Source organism: Balaenoptera acutorostrata, chromosome 15, assembly GCF_949987535.1.
Source record: "Balaenoptera acutorostrata chromosome 15, mBalAcu1.1, whole genome shotgun sequence".
Classification (NCBI taxonomy): Eukaryota; Metazoa; Chordata; class Mammalia; order Artiodactyla; family Balaenopteridae; genus Balaenoptera; species Balaenoptera acutorostrata.
This window is the reverse complement of record NC_080078.1, coordinates 62,752,881-62,774,603: the sequence shown is the minus strand read 5'-3', so window position 1 is coordinate 62,774,603 and position 21,723 is coordinate 62,752,881. Positions and strand designations below refer to the sequence as shown.

The 21,723-nt window shown below is 40.6% G+C and overlaps 1 protein-coding gene across 4 annotated transcripts in view; it reads right to left on the bottom strand.

Moving 5' to 3' along the window:
* Positions 1–18,051, bottom strand: part of TPX2 (TPX2 microtubule nucleation factor) — a 59,106-nt gene extending 41,055 nt beyond the window's left edge. For 3 of the 4 annotated variants that reach the window (XM_007193308.2, XM_007193309.2, XM_057529624.1), the window contains exons 1-4: positions 17,955–18,051; positions 14,149–14,265; positions 3,153–3,321; positions 308–427 (exon numbers count right to left, since the gene is read on the bottom strand). In XM_007193308.2, the coding sequence (XP_007193370.1) occupies positions 308–427; positions 3,153–3,258 (226 nt within the window). In that variant the 5' untranslated portion in view covers positions 3,259–3,321; positions 14,149–14,265; positions 17,955–18,051. The other variant, XM_057529623.1, reaches the window with a different exon arrangement.
* Positions 18,052–21,723: the final 3,672 nt, after the last annotated feature.

Sequence of the window (21,723 nt, the reverse complement as noted above, 5' to 3'; positions counted from 1 at the left end):
GCTGTTTTGTTTCCCAGCCAGACCGAGGTTAGGTTACATTAAATCTAGTCATAAAAAGAAAATAGTTATATATCTGGCAATAAAATTCTATGTTAGCTTAATTTCCGAAAGACTGGAAAAAAAAAAAAAGAATGCAGCACATCATTAGTTTCACATTCACCATGAAATGAATAAATGAATTAGCACATTTCACCAATTAAAATCCAAGGGATACATCATTTAGGTAATTTCCCCAGATCCCTCAGGTTCCTAATATACTGCTCGACCATTCTGCCAAGCAGCTTTTTTCTAAGATGTTCTTTCTTACCTGGTCTCAAAGGTGTGACATCTTGCTGAAGATTAGCTGCTCTCAAAGGAGTTTTGCCCTGAAAAAGCCCTCCTGTACCATTCTTCCCAGGAAACTTACTCTCCAAATTGGCCTTCTCTTCTGTGAAAAGGTAAAATCATCATCGTGTAAACAATCAGCAAGAAAGCAAAATAAATTAGTGCCATACACTTAATATGGGGCCTAAATAAAGCCTCCTACCAGTATACTTCTCACTCATTTGCAAGTACCAGCAAAGTTCTAGTGATCAAAAAGGAATAAGTACACATTATACGTCAGAGATAGTGACTGCAAAAACTATCACTAAAACACTGGCAACACTGAACAATGTATTATAGAAAAGAAGTGCAGACTCTACATTGTGAATAGCTCCTTATCTTTGCTTGATACACATTCAGGACGATACAAGCATAAACTGGCCTTATCTACCACCTAAATACATCATGTTCCTCTTAAAGAAAACTGTATCCAGCAAGACCTGCAAGGCTTACAAGGGACATCTGAGAGGCTAATTGTGTTGAGGTTCTTCCTCAACTAGGAGAGTGTGGGGTGTATGAGGATGGAACAGAGTTAGGCTCTCTTAAGGAATTTTATCTTAGGTTCCACTGTGCCCAAAAGCCAGTGCAAAGCAGTGAAAAGTGTGTTCCACCAACAGCCTACCGAAAGAAATTTTAGGAATGCGGCGAGCCCCAGCAATAACTCTGTGAATGTACACTCTGATTGCAACTGTGTAAAAAGATGTGATTATTTGGAAGAAAATTAGAAAGTAATATATAAGAACTAAGGTGATTTTGAAAAAAATAGTGGGATTCATTTTTTCTTCCAAACTGTATCTAATAGTATTGTTATATTAATATTTCCTTTCTTGTTTTCAAGAAAAACTTGGAAAAAGAGATAGACTACTCAGCTATTTCCTCAGGGTTTCTGTGAGCCAAGGGCATGGGGAAGACCTCTGTATGGCAGCTGGCCGTCTTATCCACCCTTCCTCCTACACCACGCCCAAAAGACCCCTCCTCTCAGGATACCCACTGGATTTTATTAGAATCCTTTTCCAAGAGAATGGCATATGCCATCACATTTGGACACTGCATTATAAGTGTTAAGTACAGCTGCAATGGACTAATTTCTATCCCCCATCACATACTGATTTCTCTTAATGAGGAGGATAAGGACATGAGATAGAAGAAAATGAAGGAGCCCCAGCAAATACTAGCCTCACATATCACTGGGCTCAGATATTATTCCAACATAATATAAAAACAAAACCACATCCTTATTTGTTGACCTGGTGTCAAAGTTTGTGTCATATCACCTGCCCCAACATCAGGCAATCCTATCTCTATTTGGAGATTGGGTTCTGAGTAGCATAATCCCTCCATTTAAAAATGAACTGGGGGGGACTTCCTTGGTGGCACAGTGGTTAAGAATCCGCCTGCCAATGCAGGGGACACGGGTTTGAGCCCTTGTCCGGGAAGATCCCACATGCTGCAGAGCAACTAAGCCCGTGCGCCACAACTACTGGACCCACGTGCCACAACTACTGAAGCCTGTGCTCCGCAACAAGAAGCCACCGCGATGAGAAGCCCACGCACCACAACAAAGAGTAGTCCCCACTCGCCGCAACTAGAGAAAGCCTGCACACAGCAACAAAGACCCAACGCACCCAAAATATAAATAAATTAAATAAATTTAAAAAAATAAAAAAGAACAATAACTATTACTAATAGAAAAAAAAAAAATGAACTGGGGGGAATTTCCTAGTGGTCCCATGGTTAGGACTCCCTGCTTCCATTGCAGGGGGCACAGGTTTGATCCCTGGTCGGGAAACTAAGATCCCTCAAGCTGTGTGGTGGGGCCAAAAAAAAAAAAAAAAAAGAACTGGGAAGAAGCAGCAAGAGGGAGATGAGTATAGTTATAAAAGGGCAACACAGGATCCTTGTGATGTTAGAACTGTTTGACATCTTGACTGTGGCAGCAGATCAACAAACCTACACAGGTGATAAAATTGCATAGAATTTAATACACATAAATAAAAATAAATACAAGTCAAACTGGGGAAATCTGAGTAAGACTGTCCACATCCCAGTTGTAATATTATATATACTCTATGCCCAGTGACAGTAGAGCAAGTTTTTATGTGACTGCCATCACTACAGACATGTCCTAGAACTTCACTCAACTTTGTTTCATCTAGATTTTACCATATGTCCCTAAAGCTTAAATATTTGTCATTCTTAACTGGAAAACATTGATTTCTACTGATAGTCCATTCCCAAAATACTGGGCATCTCGATTATTTCTATCATATCGTGGATGACAAAGTATCTTGGTGCAGAAAAGAATTTATATTTTTTTAATTTATTTATTTTTATAAATTTATTTATTTTATTTATTTATTTTTGGCTGCGTTGGGTCTTTGTTGTTCCACACAGGCTTTCTCTAGTTGCGGCGAGCAGGGGCTACTCCTCGTTGCAGTGTGCGGGCCTCTCAATGCAGCGGCTTCTCTTGTTGCGGAGCACGGGCTCTAGGCACACGGGCTTCAGTAATTGTGGCACGCAGGCTCAGTTGTTGTGGCTCGCGGGCTCTAGAGCACAGGCTCAGTAGTTGTGGCACACGGGCTTAGTTGCTCCGCGGCATGTGGGATCTTCCCGGACCAGGGCTAAAACCCACGTCCCCTGCGTTGGCAGGCGGATTCTTAACCACTGCACCACCAGGGAAGTGCAGGAATTTATATTTTGGTTATCTACAATCCCTTCTATTTTTGAAAGGTCCCCAGCACAAAGCAAGTCACTAACCCTTAAAACAACCAGAGAAAGCAGACACTTACCAAACCAGGAATCTATGTTTTGGGTATCTTCCTCATCATTCAAAGATGTAAAATTGATGAAGTCTGTTGGAGCATCATAGGAATAGGAGGTTGTAACTTGTGACATTTTTCCCACCCTTGGTGCAGAACAGCAGGTTTGCCCAGTGTTTGTTTCTCAATAGGTCACCTCCTAAGGAAAGAAATAGTTCAGAAACTTGATAGCACATTTATCTTAAGGTACTGATTGCCTAACAATTACTTTGCTTTTACAATCACATTTGCGATTCTGAAAATCACCTGGGCAATATGCCTTACTTTTCAAATCACATTAACAGTTAACTTCGCTTTTTCAGTAACTTGAAGACACTCCTTGAGGTAAATATGTTGGAATTAGAAAGAGGTCAAATTTGATGAATACCTACAACATGCCATGTACTGTGCTAGGTGTTTTACATTCATTATCTTATTTTCCTCAATCTACCATTTTCTCATTTCCAGTCTCCTCCACATCCAGTGTGCTTTCTCTCTGCCTCGAATAACCCAATTTCTGAAACACACCATTAAATTTTATACCTACTGACCAAAATCTTACTCATCATTCAAATCCAGTCCAATTCTCTGTAAAACCTTTCCCAGTTTCCACCTATCATACCTACTTGTTGCCTCTCCAAAGCCATAGTGCTTTTATACCATCTAATTTTATATTAGTTAACTATGCAAATGTCTCTCCTAGTAGACGCTAAGTTCCTGTAGATAAGGATGAATTTTACTCACTGTGTATACCTCATCCATCAAGGTGCTTAGAACAGTATCTTATACATAGTAAAAGCTCAATATAGTTTTGCCAAGTACAGGTTTTTTCTTTAGAAATACTTTCATAAAAATACTATTCCTGGGCATGAAGAGAAAGACTTCAAAAAATACATAAAAGAAAAAAAAAGTACATAAAAGGCACAACATGCAGATTAGGTAAAAGAAACATGTCAAAGATATGGGTCCATCTTTACTTCTGCATACTGTGTACAGAAGTACTGTCGTGTCCTCTGTGCTGTGGAAACCTGTGTAGGTTTAAAGTCAGCCCCCACTCCAGCCTTGTATGGTTAAGAAAATAGCTGGAAGTAATCTGAAAAATAGCCGAAAGGCCACACTCACTGGCAAATAATTTCCCTATGAAACCCAATGAGCCATTTGTCTTCATCCATGAAATGACATGTACTTAAAGTATTCTGTATCTTGGAAGAGAAGTAGATATCAGTAATAACTTGCACACACATTTATTAAACTAAGTACCTTTCTGTAAGCCCTTATTTTAGAAATACATGCTCATTTAAAAAAATTAGATCACAAAAATAGTTTTCATAAAAATCTACAATGCCACACTGCTCCAGACACACACACAATACCTCTCTCAATCTCTCTCTCTCTCTCCCCACACACACACACACACACACACACACGCACACATTTTTGTTTTTTCAAATGGGATCATTGACATTTTGAATCTGCTTCACATATCGTGAGCATATTCCTTGTCAATAAATATAAATATATCAGCAACCACAATTTACTTATCCCCTATTTTAGGATTTTCCCAATATTTTCACTTTAAAGATACTACTAGAAGAATATCCACGTAGCTAAATTTCTGTACATATTCTTAATTCTTCCCTTAAGACAAATTCTTTCTTTCTTTCTTTCTTTATGTTTTGTGTTTTTGTGGGGGTTTTTTGGCTGCATTTGGTCTTTGTTGCTGTGCGTGGGCTTTCTCTAGTTGCGGCAAGTGGGGGCTACTCTTCGTTGCAGTGCGCGGGCTTCTCCTTGCAGTGGCTTCTCTTGTTGCAGAGCACGGGCTCTAGGTGCACGGGCTGCAGTAGTTGCAGCACGCAGGCCCCAGAGTGCGTGGGCTTCAGTGGTTGCAGCGCATGGGCTCAGTAGCTGTGGCACGCAGGCTCTAGGGCACACGGGCTTCAGTAGTTGTGGCACACAGGCTCAGTAGTTGTGGCGCACGGGCTTAGTTGCTCCTCGGCATGTGGGATCTTCCCAGACCAGGGATCAAACCCATGTCCCTTGCATTGGTAGGTGGATTCTTAACCACTGCGCCACCAAGGGAAGTCCCAAGACAAATTCTTAAAGATGGAATTGCTGACTCTTGACACATACTGTGAAAACATTCCTCAGAAGAGTAATACCCACTAGCATTACCAGAGAGGTGTGCCCATTCTCTTCTGGGCACTAACAGCCCTCAGTGCTCATTTTCTCTATTTTATACCACTATACCTATGCTGTGAGATAAATCATGAGATTAGTTCCACCCAACCTCATTGCTGCTCAGTGGTCTGGCCATCATCTCATTAGCTTCTCTCAGTGGACTTGGGTAATTCAGAAGGAATTTGTTCTGACAGATATTTCATTTACATAGTGACATCAACCTATACACCACAGAACCTCATTCTCCCATGGTCTCTCTTATGAACTCACCGAAGCCAGAACTCCACAGATACCTTTACAACAATGTGCCGACTGAGGAACTTAGTGTAGAAATATGACATTTTGGAATTGGGAGGAATTTTAAATAACACCTAACTTTTTAAGTTTATAGATAAAGATTAATTAAAGCAAAATGGGGTCCTCCAAGATCACACAACACTACTAATGATTATGGTAAAAACAGTTCCCAAAGGTGATTATACATGCCAGACACCATGAGGTACTAAACTGTACTATTTTAATAACCCTCAACAATCCTCTAAAGCATCAATTATTATTTCCATCCTAGAAGAGGAAGCTGAAGGTAAGGGAGATTAAAAGCCTTCCCAATATCACACAGTTATATAAAAGCAGAATTAGATCTAGAACTGAGGCCCCTGACTTCAGCACAGTGTTTTTCCTATATCGTTCTGCCCTCTCACCCTATGAATTAGAGAAGCATGTTAATGTAGTTATAGTCTCTATTTGCATAGAAAATAGTACGGTATTTCTTTCCAAGTAGATCCATTCTTCATAGTCTTTTGCCCTGAATAGAGGATTCTTTATTATCCTCCTTCTAAGTTTTCATTCTCCCCTATTTCTACTTTCATTATTCAGTTTAACTCAATAAGCTATTTATTAGTAGTCCACTCATATTACACACTTGCTAGAGGTCATAAATGTGGGCTTGATAATATCGGAGCTCCTTTCTCACTAATATTCAAGGATGAGACAATATGTCTCATACAAAAGGTAGAAGATCTAGTCTCAGACACAAAGGAATTAAAACCTAGACAGGAGTCCTATCAGACAATAAATAAGACAGTATAAATATTTAAATTATATAGTATAAACCATAAGTATAAAGAAAATTAGAGGGACTTCTCTGGTGGTGCAGTGGTTAAGAATCCGCCTGCCAATGCAGGGGACACGGGTTCTAGCCCTGGTCCGGGAAGATCCCACATGCCGTGGAGCAACTAAGCCCACGCGCCACAACTACTAAGCCTGGCTGCCACAACTACTGAAGCCTGCGTGCCTAAAGCCCGTGCTCCACAACAAGAGAAGCTACCACAATGAGAAGCCCATGCACCGCAACGAAGAGTAGCCCCCTCTCACTGCAACTAGAGAAAACCCATGTGCAACAATGAAGGCCCAACACAGCCAAAAATAAATAAATTAGTTTCCAAAAAAAAAGAGGAAAATTAGAGATGAACGTGGCTTAAGTCAAGTTATGATTAAAAACTTTTCATTGAACAGCATCAAAACAGTAAGAAGTGCACTGTAACAGAAGTCACCTCCTTGATTGCCAAGCTTCCAAGCTTGGAGTAGCCATGAGACAGTTCTGGCCAATGAGAACGATGAGAATCTGCTGAGGGATTCATAGGAAAACTCGTACTGACCTGATACAGCTACAGCCCTTGCTCCTGCCCTCTTCCTTCAGCTTTCTTCTTGCCTTGAAGGCAGATGTAATGGCTAGAGCTATAGCAGCCATCATATACATAGGAGTAAATGATCAAGAGAATAACATACAATGGCCCTGATATCACTGAGCTATTGATCACTGATGATCAAATATCAGCAACCACCTACCTCTAGACAATAAAACTCTTTTCATGTAGGCTGTTAAAGTCACATTTTCTGTCACTTAAAGCCAAAAACAATCCCAACATAGAAATCCAGAATTCTAGCCCTCTCCCTGGCATTACTTGATGTATATGATAATGGGCAAGTCACTCGACCTTTCTGCCTACCTACTTCCCATAAACAAATAAGATATTTTGAGTGCGATGAAATACACTACCGTATGATATTATCACTGCCTTTTGACCTACTGATACCTTTCCTCTCCTTGACCACATTTCTATTCAAAGGACACTGTTGAAAGATTCTCCAGCAACTGACAGTGGTTAAAATTCCCCTGCTGCAAGGAGGAAGTCTTCCTATTCTTGTGAACAAACACGCTGGAAGACATGGGAAAATCTTGGATTCCCATGATCTTAATGCCTAACCCAGGTCACTGGGAAGACTTCCCAGGCAGGAATGTAATGAAGACAACTAAAGCTGGGGGAGGGAAGAGGCAGGAATGTAATATGCAGCAACCCCACTTAGCCTCCTAAAAACTATGATTCCACCAAAGCATGCTGCTGAAAACCACCTGGAAAGTATTCAAATTTAAACCCTCACATCCTTTTTTCCTTTTTTTAATTATGGAGCTACACTGCTAGCCCCTGTGGAGGGCAATTTACATTTTTCTTTTTGATACATCTTGCCAAATGTAGAAATTTATCTTACAGATATGTATTTATACATATGTAAATATAAGAAAATTCACATAGCAGTGTTCATAAAAGCCAAAAAACTGAAAACCCAAATTCCACCAATAAATTAGTTGAATAAATTATGGCACAACCATATATTGAAATATTAAGTAACTTTAATATTAGATAACTTTACATATGTGATTTGTACAAAATGAGCTCCAAGAGTTACTAAGTGAGAAAAGCAAAATGCACAAGTGTGTGCTCCCATTCAGGTTATAAAAGAGGGAAAGGGGCAGGGCTCCCCTGGTGGCACAGTGGTTAAGAATCCACCTGCCAATGCAGGGGACAGGGGTTCGATCCCTGGTCCAAGAAGATCCCACATGCCGTGCAGCAACTAAGCCTATGCGCCACAGCTACTGAGCCTGTGCTCTAGAGCCCGCAAGCCACAACTACTGAAGCCCACGTGCCTAGAGCCCGTGCTCTGCAACAAAGAGAAGCCACCGCAATGAGAAGCCCGTGCACAAAGAGTAGCCCCCACTCGCTCCAACTAGAGAAAGCCCGCACGCAGCAACAAAGACCCAATGCAGCCATAAATAAATAAATAAATAAATTTATTTATTTTTTAAAAAAAAGAGGGAAAGGGGTAATGTATACTCATATATACCTTTATATATACATAGACTATTGTGGAAAGAGACACAAAAGTGTTAACAGCATTTGGTCTGGGAAGAAGGCTGGGAGGTCTGGGTCAAGGGAAGACTTTTCACTATATGAACTTTTGTATTCTACTATATAAATGCATACCTTTTCAGTTTAAAGAACTAGTTAAGCAGTATTATTTCCCCCTAAATCTATGTTTACAGTCCAGAAGACATTAGGTTTTCTGGAATTTTTATTAAGTATTCTTACAATCCAGCAATAATTGTTAAACCTTTTGATTTTTGGAAATAATGCTTCCCATTTACATGGTCTGTAAACTGACTACTAATTTCACATAACCAAATGCTAAATATTTTCTTTTTTCGTGTTTTTGTATAAAAATAAAATGTTCCTGTGTATTGACCTAAAAAAATAATAGCTATTAATTACTGAGTCCTTATGACAAGCCAAACAGTGTTTTCATATATTAACTCACTAAATCCTCACAATAATCCTATAAAGTAGGTACTGTTATTATCTTAATTTTACAGATGAGGAAAATGAGGCACAGAAAGATTTACTATTTGTTCATGGTCATGAAGCTAAGAAGTAGCAGAGCCAGGATTCGAACCCAGACAGGCCCTAAAGGGAGTGTCCTTACCCACTGCCTCTCATATTTATTTAAAAATAGATATTTATGTAGATCAATATAAAATGTCAAGGAGCGAGAGACAAAACCATTTACAGATAACAATAACTTCCAAATACTGATTGTCTACCTCAGGCCAAGCACTTTACGAGGCACTTCACATAAACCATCTCATTTAAACTGCATTAACAATGTATAAGGTAGATATAGTCATCACCATCTTACAAATAAGGAACTGGTTCAACTACTCCAAGATCCAAGCTACTCCAGGATCACCAACTAGTATGTAGCAATATTGAGTTTTAAGACCAGGTCTATAGGATTCCAAAATCTGGGGTCACTATAATATACAGGGTTTTCCTATAAATATTCCTTCAAAAATGAGGCAAGTAGGGACTTCCCTGGCAGTCCAGTGGTTAAGACTCTGCGCTTCCACTGCAGGGGGCACGGGTTCAATCCCTAGTCGGGGAACTAACATCCCATATGCTGCACAGTGCAGCCAAAAAAAAAAAAAAAAATGAGGTATGTAACCAAATCTTACTAACCTGTTAGACAAATACAGAATAAACTCTGCTCTATAGAAAAATTAAGCATTCTTGACAAGTTGTGCAAAAAGAACACCTTGGTAAATTAAAAACCCTATTCTAAGTATACCAGGAAAGCTCTGAGCTGAATCTTCTCATAAACTAAAATATCACCCCTTAATTTCTCTTTTTCTAAGTTTGTACTCTTGCATATAAATTTTTGCTGTAAACAAGATGGAGGTTAGTCTGAACCTCTCAGTGGATATGCCGGAGTAGACTATTCACGCATCTGAAGGTGGGATGTCCTCTGAAGTCTAGGACTGCATTTGATTGGTGGGGGTTAAAAGGCAAAGGGGGCTCAAACCTAAATATACCTTATCTTTATTTAGATGAAATTTTAAAACCAAAATACTATTTTTTAAAACGACCTCTTGCTGGAGAGGGTGTGGAGGAAAGGGAACCCTCCTGCACTGTTGGTGGGAATGTAAATTGATACAGCCACTATGGAGAACAGTATGGAGGTTCCTTAAAAAACGAAAAACAGAACTACCATATGACCCAGCAATCCCACTGCTGGGCATATACCCTGAGAAAACCATAATTCAAAAAGAGTCACGTACCACAATGTTCATTGCAGCACTATTTACAATAGCCAGGACATGGAAGTGTTCATCGACAGATGAATGGATAAAGAAGATGTGGCATATATATACAATGGAATATTACTCAGCCATGAAAAGAAACGAAATTGAGTTATTTGTAATGAGGTGGATGGACCTAGAGTCTATCATACAGAGTGAAGTAAGTCAGAAAGAGAAAAACAAATACCATACGCTAGCGCCCTTATATGGAATCTAAAAAAAACAGTACTGATAAACCTAGTGGCAGGGCAGGAATAAAGACGCAGATGTAGAGAACGGACTTGAGGACACAGGCTGGGAAGGGGAAGATGGGATGAAGTGAGAGAGCAGCACTGACACATATACACCACCAAGTGTAAAATGGATGGCTAGTGGGAAGCTGCTCCATAGCACAGGGAGATCAGCTCGATGCTTTGCGACGACCTAGAGGGGTGGGATAGGGGTGGTGGGAGGGAGGCTCAAAAGGGAGGGGATATGGGGATATATGTATGCTTAGAGCTGATTCACTTTGTTGTACAAGAAACTAACATAACATCGTAAGGCAATTATACTCTAATAAAGATATTAAAAAATAAACGACCTCTTTTTCAAAAAGCTTCTTTTGAGCTATCTTTTGGTCTAATACAGCCCCTCGCCCCCACCCCCCGACCAAAAGAGGGGAACAAACAGATAAATACATATCCATTGAGAAGTCTGATTCTCCTCAATAAAGAGTGATGGCACAAGTACATGAACAAAACCAAAAGTAACTACTGGGTTATGCTAGCGTCACTACGCTGCCTCTCCCACAAATAATAAATATTAGGATGTGAAACCTTCAAAAATTAAAGGCCTAGTGGGAAATGGAACAGGTCAAGGCCAAAGCTAACTGTTTAAATGAGAGCCCCAAGCAAGGTGGAACTGGATGCCTTCCTGCACCCCTTAATCAAGATTGAATTTCTGTCAACAGGTTTCACTGAAAAAAAAAAAAAAATAAGGCACATGCGTCAACCACATTTCCCCACACAAATCAAGCTGCCAAGCAAGAGAATCGGCTTCACATTTCAAAATTATCTGAATCCACCACAACTTCAGACTCTTGCAAAACTAGAAACATTCTGAGTGAAGAAATAGCTCTTCCTGACCAATAATCCTATGATAGACAGGGAAAGGTTTCTCCCATATGTTATGAACTAGTTAGGTTCCTTTTAAAACTGCTTATCAAGTGCCATCCATCATATCACATGGCTAATTTTTGTTTCCAAAAAACAAAGATTGAAAAGATATATATAATCCTTTCCCTTAAGGAACTCACAGTAATTTTGACACAGGGTGATCTTTGCTGTGGAAGTGCAGAGAAGGGGAATAGATGAAGGAGGGTCAGAGAAGGCTTCCTGGTGGAAGTAATACATAAAAGATACAGATAGACCTGCAGAGTTCTACAGGATAAAGATGAATATTGACTTTTTCTAGGGGAAGAAATAAATGGAAAGGGAAAACAAATAGGGGGAAGTACACAATTGAGGAAGATTGCAAAAGAAGCAAGGTAACCTATTTCCACATTCATCTGAAATTAACCTCCAAGGGCCCCTGTCTCTCTTCACTATCAAACCAAAAATAACCAGCCATGACAAGCTCTATAAATCAAAAGGTGCAGGTTCAGAGCGGGTGGAGGAAAGCTGTAAAAGGCTGCATTCTAAGCAAGGTTGAAATAGACTAGCAGCTCCTGAGCAAAAGGAAGACTTTGGTGTGATAAATGATCTCAAGTACCTCACTATACAAGCTTGTGAACTGTGTCTTGCCTAATTCTATTGGAGGAAAAATCATGAGTTAAATAAATGGTAATGTAATAGAATAAACAGAGTAAGTTAAGACCTCATTAGAAGTGTAGTTAGTTAAAATGGCCCCATCCCAGGCAGTGCCATTTCCCCAGGGACACCCTCTCCTATTTTCACAAGGGATAAGAGATCCTGTTACACCACCACAAGTTAGAGTTGAGTTATTGTCATCTTAACCAGGGAGAAAACAGCTACATTTTTTTTTCTTGTACATAAGGATTAGCAAGAGATAGTAAATGGCAACATAATACAGACAGCAATTTTAATTGTTCATCGAAGTCACAAACTAAGTCTGAAGGAAGTTAATGGACTTTGTGTTTCCACATTTGTTTGCTAACTTCTATGATGAAATCAGATCTATTTACAGAAACAGATCTATGAAGCTTCCAAAATTGGGTCATTTTAAAATCCAATGACAATCTCTCACTGTCCAAGCACTTAGAAGTCAGCACAGGGGCTTCCCTGGTGGCGCAGTGGTTGAGAATCTGCCTGCCAATGCAGGGGACACGGGTTCGAGCCCTGGTCTGGAAAGATCCCACATGCCACGGAGCAACTGGGCCCGTGAGCCACAATTACTGAGCCTGCGCGACTGGAGCCTGTGCTCCGCAACAAGAGAGGCCGCGATGGTGAGAGGCCCGTGCACCGCGATGAAGAGTGGCCCCCACTTGCCGCAACTAGAGAAAGCCCTCGCACAGAAATGAAGACCCAACACAGTCATAAATAAATAAATAAATAAATAAATAAATAAAAGAACGTGAATTTAAAAAAAAAAAAAAAGAAGTCAGCACAGGACACATGGACACTTGTTCTAGTTCATCACTGTCCAGAAATCTCAAGCAAATACATTTTTCTACCATTTTCCTCCCAAACTTGTGAGTTTCATATCACTGTTTTTGAAGGATTACAAATTCAGTTCTGCTTTTTTTATTCATCCACAGAACTCTATAAACCATAATCCACTCTTACATGACTAACAGGACCTGGATAGAAATCAAAGATGCCATTTACCTCTAGGCCAAATAATGACACAGATCTTTGTAATACCAAAGTGTTCTGATGTTCCAAAAGTAAGAAGCTGAAAGAGTTTGTAAGGGTTAACAGTGGGGCTACAGGAGGTTACAATCCTAGTCAAATCTCAATCATTCAGTCTTGTAGAGATTTATATCCCTCAGAAGGTATCTGGTTTGGAAAGCAGACAGACAGAGACACACACACATACACACACACCCTATAAAAGTGATAATCAATGAGGTGGCAGGGAGTGAGGTAGACAATGAGAGGGTTGGAAGGTTTTTAACTATAAACCTTTTTATATTATTTTGATTTTTGCACCATTTGAATCTATATTTTAAAAATAAAAAATTGTGCCTGTGTGAACATACACTGCTGGTGGATGTGTAAATCAGCACAATTTTCCTATAAAGCAATTTGGTGTTACATACCAAAGTCTTAAAAATACACATTCTTTGGGACTTCCCTGGCAGTCCAGCGGTTAAGACTCTGCACTTTCAATGCAGGGGGCGCAGGTTCAATCCCTGGTTGGGGAACTAAGATCCCACATGCCACACGGCCATAAATAAATAAATTTTAAAAATTAAAAATATGCACTCTTTTTGACCAATGGTTCCACTGGGTAAAATACTATGGTAGAATGATATAATGGAATAATATATAGCCATTAAAATTATGTTATAGAAAATTTTAATGAAATGAAAAAATTTTCATAACCTAATTATTAAATGAAAAAAAATGAAGGTTATTAGAGCATGATTTCTTAAAACCAAATATAGATACCCTCCAAAATTTGGAAAGAAATCTATCAAAATGCTAGCCATAGTTTATCTGAGAGGTGGGATATTGGGTGACATTATTTTCTTTGCTTTTACATATTAAATAAATTTTCTTCCAAAATAAGTGTTACTTTCTAAAGATAAGCTAAAGTTATTTAAAGAATTTTGAAGCTAATATATTAATGTCCCCCTTATTCCTTTTTAATGTAATACCGTGGATACAGCCTTACCTGTGGTTTAATCGGTCTGTCAGTCCACCTGTCTACAGGCTTGACTCAAAGTTGCAATATACTCTTTCACCTCTCTTCTGAAATCTTGAAGTCTAGAAAGTACTACTTATCAAGAACCTAGAAGAAGCAGAAAGGCGATGAAACAGGTTCAAGTTCTTTGTAGTAAAAAAAGGTTAACAGAGAACAGCAGGAGCTATAAAACAGGGGTCCCCAACCCCCGGGCCACGTACCAGTACCAGTCCGCAGAGCAGGAGGTGAGCGGCAGGCGAGCGATCAAAAACTTCATTTGCCGCTCCCCATCGCTTGCATTACCAACTGAACCATCACCCCCACCCCCAACCCCCTGCCCAAACCCATCCGTGGAAAAACTGTCTTCCACAAAACCAGTCCCTGGTGCCAAAAAGGTTGGGGACCGCTGCTATAAAACACCAAGGATACCCACTCTTAAAACCAAAGAGTGCTTCTGAGAGCTAAGGTCTAAACAGCATGGATCCCCCCAAATGCCAGACTTCTTAAAAGATTGTTGTTTCATTAGTGTAAAAATGTTCCTCAAGTTTTTTTGTGTACATGTGCTGTTTCCCAGTATCTTTGTGGTTACATACTCCCACTTTAAAGCAACCTTTCTGAAACCTGCGACTTAGGAACACTGACATCAAGGGGTTGTAGTGTGCACTTCTATCCTATTCAAACATCAGGACAAAGAGTAGGCACACTCAAAATATGAAAAAACTTCTACTACCCTTTTAAATTTAAAAAAGTAGAAACAGGGACTTCCCTGGTGGTCCAGTGTGTAAGACTCCACGCTCCCAATGCAGGGGGCTGGGGTTTGGAACTAAATCCCGCATGTATGCCACAACTAAGAAGTCCACATGCCACAACTAAGACCCAGCACAGCCAAAATAAATAAATAATAAATATTTTTAAAAATAACTTAGCTTTAAAAAAAATTAATTAAAAAGTAGAAATAGCATTTTATAAAAATTTTCTAAAGTATGCTCCTACATACAATTTTATACCTTTCTCACTAATCTTTAATTTCCCCCTATAATCAAGTTTCTCTATGCAGACAAACAAAAACAGAACCAGTTATCTGTATTTTTTTCACAAAGTACCCTAGCTGCTGATCTGTCTCAAACACAGATCTATTCACAGAATTGACTGGCCTGTTCCCTGGTGGCGCAGTGGTTAAGAATCTGCCTGCCAATGCAGGGGACATGGGTTCGAGCCCTGTTCCGGGAAGATCCCACATGCTGCGGAGCAACTAAGCCCAAGCGCCACAACTACTGAGCCTGCACTCTAGAGCCCAGGAGCCACAACTACGGAAGCCCGCGCGCCTAGAGCCCATGCTCTGCAACAAGAGAAGCCACCACAATGAGAAGCCCGTGCACCACAACAAAGAGTGGTCCCCCGCTCTCCGCAACTAGAGAAAAGCCTGTGCGCAGCAACAAAGACCCAATGCAGCCAAAAATAAAAATAAATAAATTTATAAAAAAAGAATTGATTGGCCTGTTCAATCTCCCTGTAGTAAATTCTGCTTCCTACCTTTACCCATGGCAAAGAAAATTCAGTTTGCCAAAGGACATTTAAATCTCTCCTCCTCCTTTCTTCCCAAGCAATTCAAAAAGAATTAGGGGGCTTCCCTGGTGGCGCAGTGGTTGGGAGTCCGCCTGCCAATGCAGGGGACACGGGTTCGAGCCCTGGTCTGGGAGGATCCCACATGCCGCGGAGCGGCTGGGCCCGTGAGCCACAATTACTGAGCCTGCGCGTCTGGAGCCTGCGCTCTGCAACAAGAGAGGCTGCGATAGTGAGAGGCCCGCGCACTGCGATGAAGAGTGGCCCCCACTTGCCGCAACTAGAGAAAGCTCTCACACAGAAACGAAGACCCAACACACCCAAAAATAAATAAATAAATAAATAAAATTTAAAAAAAAAAAAAAAAAAAAGAATTAGGGAAGAGACCCAGGAAAGGCTGAAGAAAAAATACATATAGGAAATATAGGTGAATTCTGAACCCCTCCTGATACCTAAACAAGAAATGAAGGACCTTCCCACATAATCCTGTCTCCTGTTGAAGCTTAATTGCAGCTGCAGGATAAACTAACTTTATTAAGGTTGGAATACACAGACTTAAGCATAAGGTGGGCCAAAATAACTATTTTCTTTAAATGATTTGAAAGTTTAAACAAATTTACCAATCTAATTCAATATATCCAGTTTTCATCCCTGAAATTTTGTAGTCAATTTAGATAATGCCTTCTTGCCTTTCCAATTCAACAGATATTGAATGGGTGATTTCCATGCACCAAGACTGTTCTGGTTCCTGTCTAACTAAACTCTCCTTATCAAGAACGGTTTCTGTCCCACCTGCTTCACAAAGCCACCCTTGCCTGTTTTAAGCCTCACTGATCTCCCTCACCTCTAAACTGCCAGGGCATTTACAATACAAAACAATAGAGCACTCAGATGCTTTCTTGTCTTGTTCTAATTGTCACTTGTCAGTTTGAATCAGACTTTTGGCCTCAAGCATACCAGAAACCATTCATCTGTATACACACAGTATCTAATACTGAGCACACAGTACAACCTCAAAGGTCAATTAATTAGCTAAGTGAGCTGGGAGCCACAATAATTTTGATCCCAAGAGTGCCAACTTAATACTGAATTGACACACCCACAGTGCAACTCCAAAACAACTCAAGTTTGATTTAGAGGTGGCTTGACAGGGGGTGATACACTGAGGCCACAACACAAAAATATCCTTCGTATTGCAGCAAACAGTTTGAATTTTGACATCTGATGAGTGAGACAAATTGAAAGGCCATAGAATGTCAAGACAAGGTAAGGCTGAACCAGAGAGAACTCCAAGTGATGGTCTTAAAGCAAAATCAGCAGAGCACTCAGATGCTGTCTTGTCCTAAGCAGGACTGATAGGGAGGAAGTCCTTGGTACCTAAGTACTAAGAAATTGTAGGTGAGAAAAAGAAACCATGTATCAAGAAACCAGGGAGAAAAACAATCCTACAATATTACAGCCTGCTTCACTTTTCCTTCCCTCTCCAATCCATAAGTGTTTTAGGACAGGAAATTAGAAAGGCAGTAATACCTAGTGATACCACACAAAGGGGGAGGGCTGGGCAGATAGGGATGAAACAGAATGAATTGTAAATCCCCAAATAGAAAGACAACTCCAAGTGGAATTAAACTCGCCCTCAATTATGTTCTCACCTCATTGACCTTTCTACCTGACACAACAGTTTTGAAATGTAGTTGTTTGTGGCCACATCTTTTTCCTCCACCAAATGCCACACGTCTTGAGGGCGGGTGGGGCTACTGCATCACCCATTTCGAGAAATGTATCTAGATTACGGGCCTCAGTTTCCCTCCTATAAAGGAGGGCTAAAACTAGCACCGACTTCACTGGATTGGGGCGAAAATTAAATGAGAAAACGCAGAGTGCTTGGTCCAGTAAACGCTTATTTCATGCGTGCTGGGTAATAATATAATTGTCGTTACCGTTATCCTTAGCCCACAGCCTCCCCCCACTCCTCCTTCCGCCTATTTCCCACGCCGGCCTCCACCTCTACCTGGAGACACAGCCCGCTAGTCCCGGTCCGGCCGGGGAAATCCTGTCATGAAGGGAAGGGTGGCCGGAAGCCCGGCTCCTGCTCTGCGGGTCAGGTCGGCGCCCCAGCAGCACAGCGTCCCAGAAGCTGAGCCCTCGAGGAGGAGGAGACCTCCAGCCACTTGGAAATCAGGGAGAAGGCTGCCCGGCGCCCCAGCTGCTCCCCTTTTCTCCCCTCGGCTCACCTCGCCTCAGCGCTGACAATCAACCGCCAGTAAGACCCGCCGCGGGACTCATTCTGTACCGTTGAAAATTTGAACCCAGACTCTCCAGTCAAACGCACCAATCAGAGTGCCGGGAACCAGCGATCCCAGCCTTCCGATTGGCCCTAGAGATCGTAGGGAGGCCGGAAGTCAGGATGAGGGAGAAGCAAACAACCGGCCCCGGAGGCTCCTGGGAAATGCAGTGCGACTGGGTGAGCCTACTGCAACAACTCGAAACAGGAAATTACTACAAAGCCCAGAATGCTCGGCTACAGACTGTTTGGGAAAGGTGGTACTACCCACTGAAGAGAGAGGGAGTCTATTTAGGTAACAGGACGGCGCGCGTCCTGAACCTCCCCAAAACTTTCACGAAAGGAAATTCTTCATTAGTTTATAATTCTCCCTGTAGTTGTGCATCGTGCCTTTGATTATTCTTAGGAATTCACTTCGTTTTAACATCGAGTCCCCTGCAAGCAACGTAGTCTCGCCCCCAGATTCTCTGCCAATCGTGAAGGAGTCTCTCAAACTCTTTATCCAGTCCACGCCCCAATATTACTGGCTAAAGCCGGCGGCTTTTTGGAGGCTTGGTCTTTCACTTTTAATGCTGTCTGCATCCTTGGCTCTATTACCCTCGTATTGTAGAAGAGAAAACAAATGCTCACAGAAGTTGAGTAAACTTATCTAAGATCACATTTTTTAAGTAGAGGAGATGGGATTTGAGTTAAGAACGTCTGATCCTATATATCATCAATAGTCAATTAGAAGATAATAGCAACAACAAGAACAAAAAGATCCACGTTCATAATAACAAAAAAGGCAACAAAGTTTTTAAAAAATAAGCCTAAGACCTTTCCGGGAAATTTTAAAACTGTAAAACTTCGTTGAATAACTATAAAAATAATTAAATAAGGCTATAGACCTTATTAATGGACGGGGAGATCTAATACTGTAAATTCTCCATATTAAAAGTTCAAGGCAATTCCGATGAAAATCCCAATAGGTTTTGTCATGGAATTTGCCAAGCTGATTTTAAAATTCACATGGAAGAAAAAAAGCACAAGAAGTGGCATCTGAATTTTGAAAAATAATAGGGGGCAATCGCCATAACAGATCTCACAAATATTAACATACTATGAAATTATAGTAATTTAAAAAGTATCATCAATTGACTCTATGGGGATACAGTCAGCAAAATCCAGACGAGAAAACTCTACAGGACAAAAGATCTACTTTCTTCAAAAAATAAATAGAAAAAACAAAAACAAACAAAAAAACAGCAAGAGTTGGGTCTTTTTGTTTGTCTTTGTTTTTCAATATTCCTTATTTTTAGAGATACACATGAAAAAGATGAGGATGAAATGACTCTAGAATTTGCTTCAAAATAATCTGGAATATGCCAGGAAGGGAAGTAGATGGGGGTATAGGTGAAACAAGATTTGCCACAAATTGATAATTGTTAAAACTGAGTGACAGGTTCAAGATACATATATACATACACATACATATATGCATTTGAAATTTTCCACAATTTTTTTAAGCAGGGTATTGGCATAGAAATTTTTTTTAACAACAAAAGATCAGTAGAAGAATTTAAGAGTTCAGACACAGGTGCATGTATATCAGAATGTAGTAAATGCTGAGTAGAATTTCAAATCAGATGGAAACAAATACTGGAGTTAGGACATTTGCTTTTCATTTGGGGAAAATATTATGTTAGATTTTTATCCAACACCATTTGCAAAAACAAATTTCAGATGAATTAAAACCCTAAAGATATTTAAAAATTAAAATTTTTAGGGACTTCCCTGGTGGTCCAGTGGGTAGGACTCCACGCTCCCAATGCAGGGGGCCAGGGTTTCATCCCTGGTCAGGGAACTAGATCCCAAATGCATGCTGCGACTAAGGAACCTGCATGCCACAACTATGAGCCCACATGCCACAACCGGGAGATCCCACGTGCCGCAATTGAGGATTCTGCATGCCACAGTGAAGTTCCCGCGTGCTGCAACTAAGACCCAGTACAGCCAAAATAAATAAATAAAATTTTTTTAATTAAAATTTTTTAAGTTAAAATATATGTTTATGACATCGTGTAGGAAATTTTTAAGTAAGACATAAGGGGAAAACTAAGACATAAAGGAAAAGACTGACCAAACCAAAATTTTAAAATTCTGTTTGACAAAAGAAAAACAAACAAAACTGAAGGATAAAATATTTCAAACACATGTAACAAAGTATTAGAACCTAAAATGTAAACAACAACAACAACAACAAAAACTCCTAAGAATCAGTGAGAAAAGGACAAAAGCTCAATAGGGGGAAAAAATGGGGAAAATAGGCAATTCTTAGAGGAAGAAACAAAACTGGCCATTAAAGACATGAAAAGGTGCTTGGCCTCAGTAGTAATACTGAAATTAAATTTTAAGCTTAATTTAAACAAAGAGTTACCTTTTTCCACCTATCAAACTGACCAAAATTAAAAGTTTAATGGTATCAAGGATTTACAAGGTAACTCAGAAGGTTGGGAAAAAGGATGGGTTCAGCTACTTTAAAGGGCAACTTGGCAACACGCATTTAAAATGTCAAACATGTGTGCCCTGTAACCTAGGACTTCTATTTCTAGGTTTAGTTCCAAGAGACACACTTATCAACTTTCACACAGAGACACAGAGGCACAGTCACTGCAGCATTTACTGAGCACCTACAACGTGCCAGTCGCTGTGCTAAATGTGGGGATATAACAGTGAAAAGACAGACAAAATCTCTGTCCTCAGGGAGCTGACAATCTAGTGGAGAAGACAGACACTAAACAAGGTGAATAAATAAATAAGTAAATAATATCTCGTAATAAGAGGTGATAAATGCAAAGCCATGACAAGTCGAGGAGGAAGGGAGGGCTGGACAGGGACAAAGGGAGGGCAGGGTCTGCCTAGGCTGTGGCTGCCCACCGACCTCAAGGTATGTGCAGGGCCACGGGTAGGGGTGGAGGTAAAGGTACTTGCTTTATATTAGGAAGGAAGGGGTATCAAAGCTGTGCTGTGTCCAGGGCCTGCTAGGCAGAAAGTGCTCAGTGAGTGAATGAGTGTATGAGGCAACGCCAGGAGGCCAGGATGTGTGCAAGAACTTCCCAAGTCCTTCCAGATTAACAAGAGGTAAGCCTGGCCCAAAAGATTCCTCTCTTGTCATTCCTTCTGCATCCATTGTATTGTAGGCTGGGTCTCAAGTTCCCATTATTTACAAATGGGAGACTTCAAGCTCTGAAATCACCAAAGCAGAATTTTAGACCTGGAAGGAAGCCCAGACCTATCTGGTAGACTCTATCCACAATTTTAGTCATTACTCTTTTGTTTATTTATTTTATATATTTATTTATTTATTTTCTTTATTGTTTTTTTGGCTGTGTCGGGTCTCAGTTGCAGCATGCGGGATCTTTCGTTGCTGTGTGCGGACTTCTCTCTAGTTGTGGTGTGCAGATCTTTTTCTCTCTCTAGTTGTGGCGAGCGAGCTCCAGAGCGCGTGGGCTCTGTAGTTTGTGGCATGCAGTCCCTCTCGTTGAGGAGCGCGAGCTCAGTAGTTGTGGCGGGCGGGCTTAGTTGCCCCGTGGCATATGGGATCCTAGTTTCCGGATCAGGGATCGAACCCACGTCCCCTGCATTGGAAGGTGGATTCTTTACCACTGGACCGCGGAGGAAGTCCCTCAGTCATTACTCTTTTGGCCTTATCCATGTGAAAGGGGTTTGCAATTATAAAT